Here is an 11089-nt window from a genome sequence, read left to right on the forward strand (position 1 = left end):
CAATAACAGGCTTTTGTGGCTGTAAAGGTATTTTCCATTAGGAAGGAGAAATGAATAATAATAAAAAAAAATATGCAATGAATGGCTTAGGTTTGTGTGTTTTGGAATTAAAAACAACAAATTAAGTTTAACAATTAAGAGCTGAAGACATCCATTATGAAGCATGCAGCCTTGATCCCTGCAGGTGATGATGTGTCATTGTATACCAGAATGGCAACACTTATAAATAAAAGAAAAAGAACCAAAGATGTTGTTTTATCAGGTGTAAAAAAATCAATTTATCTTAAAAATAACTGCTGAATTTCATGTTTTGCCAGTGTATTATGACAATTAGGACAATAATGGATACAGATGCAATCATTTAATTATCTAATATTATGAAATCTAATGAAAGGAGACATAATTATTTACAATATTGAGACTACAAGGGAAGTATTGTACTTCTACTCTGTGGGTTATTGTAATAATATTTATTTGAGGCATGTCAGAAAATAATTTGATTAATGACTGATTCAGATGTTTGAACTTGTATTTCATCAGCTGAATTATACTAATTAAATGATAATTTGTACAAATCCTTCATGGCAGCATAGTTGAGCAGCATACGTTGCCATGGTGATGCAGCAGAAAACTACTAGCGTTGGGCAATTAGCGCAGGATAACGCACTGCCGTTCACACCCAATCATTAATGCAAACAAATGTGTGTCTACAATTGAACATGACAATCTTTAATTCGGTAAATATGATATGATTTTAAGGTACCGTCGCGTACACAAGCCTCCACTTCCGCCTTCAATCGCCCCGTACGAGCAGGAAGAAAAACAAACTCTCGACCAATCACAGGCCACCTCGAGCTGACGTACGTACCGCTCTGGTACGTACGTAGTACCTCCGTGACTGACAGCTGTCACAGTTTAAGCTAACCTAACGCTACGTGACATACTATAAATCTGTAAACAAAGTCTAAATGAACTGTGGAACTAGTCTCAGTGTTTGTCGGAAAACAATGCCAACACAACACAGACACGTTTACAATAACAAAAATGTCGCTACGCGTGGTATTGGGTATTGTTTTTGTTCCTTTTTGAGTGCCTCCATTGTTGTGTTTGCGGTGTGCGTTAGCTAAACACCAGCTAATCTATGGAAACCCAGCAGCGTCAGAGTACACCTGTGTTATTCTTCTTTACCTGGTAGGTTAAGTTAAACTCCGGTTTTATTAATACAGCAGACACAAAACTTTAATTCAGAACTAAATGTGACTGTCACCAGATTAAAACGCTAATTGAAAGCAGCCTATTGATGAAAAGCTAAGCTTATTGATGGCTAAAGTTAGCCGCCAGCTACCATGTACCACAATAAGTATATTTGATGTGTTTCTTTCAGGGTTATCTTATTTTCTAGGCTAAACCATAGAGTGATTCACACAAACTGTAACACTGACAGTGAAATGGTTAAAAAATAAAGTGCTTGTTATTCCAGCATGTTGAAAGATTCTGTTATAAAGAAAAGTGATATATTGTGTGTGTGTGTATTCTTTGTGTCACAGTGGGAAAGCTGGCTTCACATTACTGTTAAATAAGCTCTCAATGTGCTGACATTTGAAATATGTATTCATTTACTTTGTCACAAGTATTGATTTGGCTTTAGCTTTATAGCTTTATTGGGTGCTTATTTTCACTGTGATGCAATTTGACTGGTATCTCCCTCACTTCTTAACTTATGCTGTGGGAACAGTGAGATTTCCAGGGTTGTCCATATTAATGTAACAATAATAATGTTTGCACTTTAAGCAATGTTTTAAAGAGACAGATTTTTTTTGCAACCGTGTTGAAAGGAAATAGACTTTATTAATGTTAGTGTTGATGTAATACATGTCAGATGGCTCAGTGTACTGAGTACTGGATTTATATCTAGTGACTAATGATTGCTTTGAAGCTAAATATAGTTGTGCTCACAGACAGTCTGAGCCATTAATTTGTGCAACTAAATTTATGTTTTCGTAATGCTTAACCATTTGGTCATGCATAGCTGATGAAGTCACACTTCTGTTTACAACAATTACAACTAATGCTCTGTGTGTTTGTCTGTGCAGGCAGTACAATTGGATACCATGCTTGCAGCACCCGAATCTTGGCCATGCAGTCCACTCGCCTCCCCCCTGGCACAAGAATGTTTGCTGGTGACACGACAAGGCCATTTGAAGGTGCAGTATTGCAGATTTGATACAGTATTTACTCATTTAAGGGAAGATTTTGCATCGTTTTTAATGTAGAAAACAAAGGATACTTTAAACATCTGGGCACAGCATCTAGAAATGGTTAAGGTGCTTGTTTATACATGCCATACCTTATTATTTTACCTTGAATTAGTGGTGTATTTACAGTCATAAACAGCATGGCGATAAAAGTTAATTATTATTTGTTAATAGTTTAATATTCTGGCATACTATAACATAAATGTGTGAGAGGAAAATGGATGTAAATAAATAGTGACAGAGAAAAACCATGTGTTTACCAGGCATCTAAGTAAGATACAGTGCAGATCTGCTGTCTTTTGGGACAGGGCAGCTTTACTTTGGACAAATTAATCTCCAGTAAAGATGACTTAGATCAACTTTGAAAAACACTAAGATGAAAACCCATAAAATGATTACGAACGGCGGCCAGAATGACAAGTATTATCAACAAAAATTAATCAGGTGCATCTTTTCATGAACTCAATTAATAATGTGCAACAACGGGGTCTTTTTTCCCTGGAATGAAAATTAATTAGCAGGGGAAGGTCACTCGGAGATGCTGACATCACTCATCAGGCCGCTGTGGCAGTTCTAATTATTTGTCTTCCAGGCTTGGCTGATCAAAAATTATTGCCATACCTGAGCAACATTTAGAAAAAAAGCTTTGTTTAAAGCGCTTTTAATTAGACCTGCTATTTGATTAATGCAGTGTAAGCGCTCAGGATCGGCCCTCTTATCAGCATTTCTGACAAGTTTGCTGGGTATTGTTGTGTGAAAGACGTTTTACTGACGCTAAACGACTGTTTAGTATCTAATTCCTTCACTTTAGTTGCAATTAAAAAGCTATTTACTGCAAGAACACTTGTTGATATTAATATAGATGTTGTAAACTTTGACAAAGCACTCTGTAATGATACGTGAAATACATGTGGCATTAAGTGATAATAAGTAAATAAATGCACATTATGTGGATTGGGCCCTAAGGAAGAGTGCGATATAGCTAACGACACAATCACTGTTTGTGTTGCTAGCGAATTGTGCAACGATGACCCGAGTTGCTCTCTACACATTCTTGGAGAGAACAAGTGCGGCTCTATGGTCGCACAATTTATTGCGTTTTTGTCAGCTGTAATTAATAACAAAAGACAAAGGTCACGCTAAGCCAACATGATTACCTAACCCCATGCCTGATAACATATCTTGCCACTGCTGGGCCCCTTTAGTCCACATAGCGAAAGGACTTGTCACAAAGCTGTGTTATGATCAAGGCTTTATCGTGCTCTGGTATTGTTCCGCGGAGTTATTGTGTTGACTCGTTGCCTGAACTATCTTCAACCCTTACTACATCAATTCACATTACCTGCAAATTAGCAAAGTCCTACTTTCAAGCTCACAGTACATTTGATCCAAATAGACTCTAAATGCCATTTCTGTTCCTATTAACCTACGGATCGGTGTGGCAGATATTTTCATGAGGTTGCTGGGGAAAAAACACGAGGCTAATGGCTTGGTTGTGACAGCGCTATTCATGATGATTTATGATTCTGTGTTTAAGTTGATTACTCCACTGCTGACTCGGAATACTATTTCAATTAGTGCACTGAAGGTCACTCCACGAAATCCCTCCATAATCTATTCCTATTAACACTAATGCGCCGAGTATCCATATCTGTTCACCCTTGTTGATTCAAATCATCCCCACTCCTAACGGCCAGCTTGTTTACCAGTTTACTGGTTCGGACGTATCCTAGATGGTAATTTTCTCTCCTCCGTGTATCATTAATGTCTTCAGTCTTGACACATGGCTTGGAGGGACATCTCAATAGAGCTTGGGTGCATTTTTATGGCTTGTATTATTTCTTAATTTGTTTTACAGATCAAGTGATATTTATGCTGAATGAAATTGATCCTGAAAAGCCCTATAGGCAAACGTGGTAATATTGTGAGGTTAGAAAGCAACAACCTCCTATTACTTGTCATCATGAGAACCAAAATAGCCTCGGTGTGATCAAAATTTTAGAGGTCTAAATTAATTTTACATCACTTTCATTCATACTCCCACTCACCCATGCAGAGGAGGAAATTAGCTACCTGTATTTAATCTAATATGTTCCCACTGTAAGCGCTGGTGGACATGATAGACTTAATCACTTCGCACTGAATCAAAATGCTTGCCAGACAGTGCTTAGCGATGAACAATGTATTAACTTGCAAAGACAGGTTCTCTGACTTTAGCTTCTAGAATGGCGTCCTACTTTAGGCCAATCAGCCTTACCATCGGATGTAGTTGTTCAAATTTTAGCTAAGAAATATTGTTCTAGTTGTTCAGAACAGGAGCTAAACATTTTAAAGAAGCTGACAAAAAAGGTCAAAACTTCAGCAGCTCTTATCAGCCCCAACAGGCTCGTAGGCCCGAGGACAGGAAGCATCCTTTTTTTTTTTTTTTGAGAGAAGGGTGAAAGTGCTGACATTGTCACCACTTGATGGGACTCTATCTAAGGGATAGGTGAAAACACTTGGGCACAGTGACATCAATTTTCAAGATGATTTAACTCCATGCTGCTGTGTTGGAGGAAAGAAACTTCAGGCCCCTGATTTACCTCCGATGACAGCCATGCGGCCCCCGAAACAATGTTTCCAAGGCTACTAGCGAATGACGAGTGGTCACGTCTGTACAGCCGTCCCCATTGGTTTGATTTATGTGACCGGGATCCAATAAAAATGGCAATCAAATCAACCCAGCCACTTTACAGGTAGAGGGCTGTCTGATTGAGTTGTCGAAGGCATGGCTGAGGCTCAGAATGATTATGCTAGGAAACGGAGAGGGGTCCATCTCTTCGCACCCAACAAGGACACCATACATCTCCCCATACAGCTTTCCTACTCCACTGTGAAATGTATCCAAAATAACTGCACACCTACTGCTTTCCTGCCTCCTCTCTCTGAAGGTTATTTGTCGTCTGAAGGACTCTCCCTGTCAGAATATGATGAATACCATGTACACAGACAAGAGCAGCGTCAGGTCCAGGATTAGCCGGAAAACTCACTGATCTGTGAATAACCTAAAAAAGAGGAGCTGAAGATTAGCAATGATGCTTTTAGGAATGATCCATCAAACTCAACTACCTCAGTCACTCAAATGAATCATCTCACTTGATTCTTTAACCCAGGAGAAGTACGAGTGACTGCCGCACTACCTGCAGGTCACAGAGATCATTTTGAGGATGTTTATTAAATCAGTGCTATCAATTTTCTTACTGATCATCTTTTATCTGTCCTGTCCTTGGGGATGAGTCAAGCACACAATGATGTTAAAGGTTGCGGTATTCGGCTTATGGCTTTCGCGCTCAACCTCCACAGCACTGCTGACAATATTGAATTAGAGCCATTGCCATAACATACAAATTGATACTTGAAATATGCTCTATATTTAGCGGTCCTGTCACTTAACTCCGTGCTGTTAACAGAAATACTGTACAGAGCAGAACAAGAAAAAAAAGGAGCAAACAATAATCATGTGAACTATTTGCTTTGGCTTTGAACTAATGACAACTTAGGCAGGCCTGTTTACTGTGCATGAGGAAGCACACATTCAGGAAGTAAATTGGATCAAAGTACAAGCAGCTGCTTAAGTACTTACTCGCTTCGATAAGCAGAGCGAAATCACCATCATTGTTGCATTAGAGTGACTTGCTTCAGTCACCGGCAGGAAAGCAGGCAGGAAGAGGAGAGGGGGGGAGCTGATAGTACCAGCTCCGTGTGTCATGAAGGAGCTGCTGGCTACCAGCCAGCTCCAAGGAGAACAATTGAACATCATTGTAGAGTCTTTTTGTGTTGGAAACATAATCACCTTGTTGGAGAACAGAATGCATTGTACAACAGGTACAAACACATCCTCTGGAATAATAGGACAGCATGTGGAGCCCACACATTTTCAGACATACATTTACCAGTACACTTTTGTTTTGTTTCCTCTCTGGCTGAAACAGTATTGTTTTATTGAAAGCAGGCCGCCCTAAAAGTCGTGGTAGTCTGTGAAGCATACACTAGAATAAACTAATTAAGTAAAATTAATGGCAGCATGTGACCCCAAGGCCCCTTTTTTTCTCAATATTTTCTTTTTTAGGGTCAGGGCAGAGAGAACAAAAATCGTCCGATGTGAGGAATCTGAAATGACATCATCTTAAGTTTCCACTGAACTCTGAAGACCTTTCCTCTCCAGCAATGAGGACACAAGGAAAGTTCAAGGATTGAGCAAGTCAGTTGGACTAACATGCCATGAAACAGGAAATAGCCATTCATTGATTTTGTGTGTGTCCAGAAAGATCAATTTTATTCTTCCTTTGTTTTCAGACTACAATGCACTAAAGCTCCTGCAGCAGCAGGATGTGTTTCATACAAGCACGGTCCAAATGAAGCTATAAATCAAGTGTTGGAGCAGAAACACATAATGTCATCCCCCATAGACCACGTAGAGTACAGCACCGCACCGCACCTCAAACTCTACCACTCTGCTTTCATTCGGTCTGTACAAACAGTCTGAGAAATGTCTGACAATCTAATTAATATGACTGTCAACACACATGGACTCCTCAGAAAAGGGCAGTGTGATGGAGATGCATTTGACTTTAAATACATCTTCTTCTTCTTCTGAGCTCCTCATAAGGAAGGTAGTCATGGTCAGATCAGGTTGTTATTGCATTCAGTCTTTTTATGAGGGCTGTTATCTGGTTAAACATCATTCTGTTGTGAGGCAGTTAGCTGATTAAGTGTGTGTGAACGCGCGCATAAGTGTGTGTGTGTGCACAAACTGACACGTCTTTAATTGTATTGCACTTGTGCTATCTGCTGCCGGAGTTAACTCGTAAAAGTGAAGTCTCAAGCAGATTCCCAGCGTCTGCCTATTTAAGATTCATAGAAAAGACCATCCACCCCAATCAATATCTACTTGAGATTTAAGTTGCATTATGTGTCCCCTTCACAGGCATGATTTAAAACATCAGCACAAAGTATTCTTAATTTTATTGCCTGCCGTAAATTAAAATTAATGATGCTGACATCCACAATTAACAATGAAAAATGCAGATTCTTATAATTACTTTAGCAGTAATATTGTTTTCAGCCCAGGCTCAAGGTGCTTCTCATATGCTCTTCAACATTCAGTAAAACACAAAAAGACAGCTTCATTACATTTTATTTGCTATAGGAAACAAAAAAAAAAGGGTCTAACAAAAATCCACAGCTCATTTGGGAATATCTCGCCATGCATAATTAAGCAAATTTGATTGGAATTAAGCATGACTTCTTTTGGTTGGGTTTTAATGAATGCAAATCAGGCATCTACATCCCTAAGATTAATTTCAGCCAATTAAAAAACAAAGCTTGTTGGAAAGTGTAAAAGTGTTCAAAGCAGGGCAGCAGAGCAGTTTCTCTCTCCCTCTCTCTCCTTCCTCATCTCATCTTCATAACTTGCACTCAGGAGAACCCCCCCCCCCTCAACTTTGATCATTAGCATGAAGTTACAGGCGAACAGTGTGAATTCAAATGTGGCAGAATTGCACTGCCAAGATCTTCATGCCTTTTTAATCCCAAAGTTGAACCCCTTAATAGTTTGATTGTTGGAGTATGTCTGTTTTATCACTGACGGGATGTCAAGGATTAGCATTTATTTTAATCTGACTTTACTCAAATAGGAATACGTTGTGTTCATTCCTCACTTATGATGCAAAGCCACACTTTACAGTGTTAAATATGTCATTGTTTTGGGTTCTGACAGGACAAAATCTGATAATTATTCTGCATTAGTTTGCCCACAATAATGTTGGCACAACCTGAAATCAACCTTTATCAGTGTTCAAGAGCATTCAATCCATCTGACTTAAGCGCTCAGGAGATCTCATCGTGGTATTTTCCATGTGAAAGCACCATTGCACACCAGACCAGTGACAAATAATGCAGCTCACACCAATAAAAAATGTCAGTGTCAGGCAGTGTCTGTGGCTCATGTGGGTGTTAGTCTCATTATGACAACCTTAGACTTACCCTCCATCCTCAGTGCGTTGCTGTGTCTTCTTTGCACCTATCAATGCAGTGCACCACAGCGCTGAGTAAATCCTGATTATTTGTGAGAGTCAGACGTAAACGCTAATGATTGAGGGCGCGCAGGCACCTTCAGGCTAATGCTAATCTGCCTGCACATTGGTTGGAGAACGGCATGTCCATTGATTTGATCTCTCACATCAAAAGACAAACAGTGGTGCAAGTCAGCACTTCCCCAGTCAATGTCATTCCTTGAAGTGATTCCCCCACACGTGCATCTTTATAGGCCTGGGGAGAGAAGGAGGAAGGGGGGGGGGGTAGAGAATTAGGCAATCAGATCTATTGGCATTTCTTTAAAGGAGATTCATGGTGGGAGGAAGGAGGAAAAGTGAAGAAAAGTGCTTCCCCGTTCACCTGCTAGCCACAGCCAGTTCTGAGAGGCTTGCTGTGTTTAGATTGCATTAATCCCTCTGTCTCTACCTGTTACAGAGCTTTCATTAATGTTGTCTTTTAACATCAAGTCTCCTGCAGAGTGGGGAATAAGTTGAGAGTGCTCAGAACTCTGCAGAAAGTTCAAAGCGCCACCAGAAACCCTTTATGTGTTCCCTTAATCATTCAAAAGCCCATCGTAGTATGCCACTTGTGTAGCTCCTCCATATGACGAGAAGAATTAATATTTGGCCTCTGATGCATTCTTTTTGAAAGAATAAAGGAATGTGAAGGAAAGCATTATCTATTCAAGGAGCGCAGGGAATACTCTGACTGCGTCTCAGTTCTGTTGTAGCTGCTGCGTCTCATTTTGTCTGTGGCAGATCACAGGGCTGCAGACTGGTACGTTTCTGGGGGAGAATGGGAGAGTGGGAAATTGTACTGTTTTATTAGAACCCTGTGGGAGAGTTTTGTAGAGGCAAAGCATGCCATTGAGCCTATTTGCATCATGCTAGCAGTGAATAGATATGATAATATTGTGATACTTTGAATGAGATAGAATCACTCGCACAAAAGTGGTTTATGTGATGATTTTTGTGGGGGAAGCCTCTGGCAGAGCCCCTTGTGATATCAGCGCACACTGCCGACTTAGATTTACTTGTAGCTAAAAGATTACAGATTATGATCACCACTTCAGAGTGAAAAGACTTGTCAGAATATAAGCCATAATAATCATTATTTCACCACTACACTGATCCTTTGTTCACTTTCGCCTCTTAGTATTTTTTTGTCTGTGTGTTAATGTATTAACTCTGATGCCTTAGGCTTTTCATTTCATTCAGTAAAGCCTCATTGCTACAGAGTTGGCCTTATGCTTACTTTATGCACCACAGACCACATATTCAAGTTCACTAGAGCAGACCTACGCGCCTTTTGAAACATTTGGACCGCGTTATTATGAAAGTATAGTGTTCATACATTTGTAACTGCAATTGCAACCCAGCCATCAGTGTAAAATTTGCCATTCTACGCTCACTGAAAGCAACGAAACACAGAGAGAGAGAGAGAGAGAGGGGGGGAGAATGTGTGTACCCTTTGTTTTCGCATATAATAACCCAACCGAGATTATTATGCAGGGGTTAAAACCAATGAAAGGCTATTCAGTGCATTTGTTTCAGACTGTCCTACAAAAAAAAAACACTGAGAACTGGAATAATTTGCATTGAGCCTTTAAACTTTCTTCACATTCAATGGTGGCTTTTAAAGGCATTTTGATTAATTTTCATTAAATTGCATAAAGAGGGTACTGTGGAGGGTGGAGGGGGAAAAAAAAAAGTATGTCTGCTAGGTGTAGGGCTAAATTGTGTGGAGTGAAGAGATGTTACTGAGAGATGGGAAGCCCAAGGGACAAGCAGGAGGACAATGCTGTCTCTTGGGAGAATTTTATGCTGCTGAAGTGAATTTGAATACATAAAGGAGAACTCGGGTAAGAAGGAAAGGGGGGTACAACATAGCCTGTGTTCTCTCGGTCCCTTGTGTGGGAAAGGAGGCACATTAGCCTCTGTGCTTCTTTTTTTTTTTTCCATTCGCTCCTTGTTCTCAGTTACTAATTTAGCATTTTTAGGTCTACAATTGTGCCACAAGCACATTCGGTCCAGAACTACACATTTAACCTCCACACACTATATTTTGTGAGAGTTGGAAGTTTATTTATTTCTAATTAAAGAACCGCTCCACAAATCTGTTACAGATGCAAAAACAAGTTTATGGCTTCCACTAAAGAAGTATATTTTTTTCCCCGCCTGGTTCTTTTTTTTGTTCCCACGACGTGGTGCTGGATGTTGTATCGGCTCATATAGAGGACCTGATTTTAATTTGTAAGTGTCCCACAATAATTAGAAATAACAGTGGGAGATGTCTGCACTGTTTCTGTCCTGCTGATGGATGTGTGTAAACCAAACTGAGATGGTTTTTTGTGATTACTTCACAACAAGACTAAAAAGGAATGTAACTTATTTCGTATCAACACATTTTCCTGCTCAGGCAGGCAACGCCCCGCACATTCTCCCTTCTTAGTTTTCCTGTTTGGTCTGCCCTCTTTACTTTGTCCCTTATCTGAGCATCATTCATTCCTCCTCTGTGATCCTGCACTTGGCTGTGGTCTGTGTGGCTTGGCACCCACCCATTCTTTTCCTCCACACCACTAAAGACACTGGTCTGCACTGTTCTTCGTCTTCAGCTGAAAAAAAACAGCAGGCTCGGGGTTGGAGAGGGCATTCACTTGTTGATGTGCAGCAGTCTCACCTGTTCACTGTTGCCAGTCTTAGTCAAAGCTTTGAGCTAGATCCAAGGTGATCATTTGATAAATAAGCAACAATCATATT

At 40.0% G+C, this 11089-nt stretch overlaps 1 protein-coding gene across 3 annotated transcripts in view; it reads left to right on the forward strand.

Moving 5' to 3' along the window:
* The first annotated feature begins 1087 nt into the window (after positions 1-1087).
* dachd (dachshund d) overlaps positions 1088-11089 on the forward strand; it is a 108486-nt gene continuing 98484 nt past the window's right edge. For 2 of the 3 annotated variants that reach the window (XM_028394312.1, XM_028394314.1), the window contains exons 1-2: positions 1088-1191; positions 2094-2204. In XM_028394312.1, coding sequence (XP_028250113.1) covers positions 2112-2204 — 93 coding nt within the window. In that variant the 5' untranslated portion in view covers positions 1088-1191; positions 2094-2111. The remainder of the gene's footprint in view (positions 1192-2093; positions 2205-11089) is intronic. The other variant, XM_028394311.1, reaches the window with a different exon arrangement.

This window comes from Parambassis ranga, chromosome 21 (genome assembly GCF_900634625.1).
Source record: "Parambassis ranga chromosome 21, fParRan2.1, whole genome shotgun sequence".
Classification (NCBI taxonomy): Eukaryota; Metazoa; Chordata; class Actinopteri; family Ambassidae; genus Parambassis; species Parambassis ranga.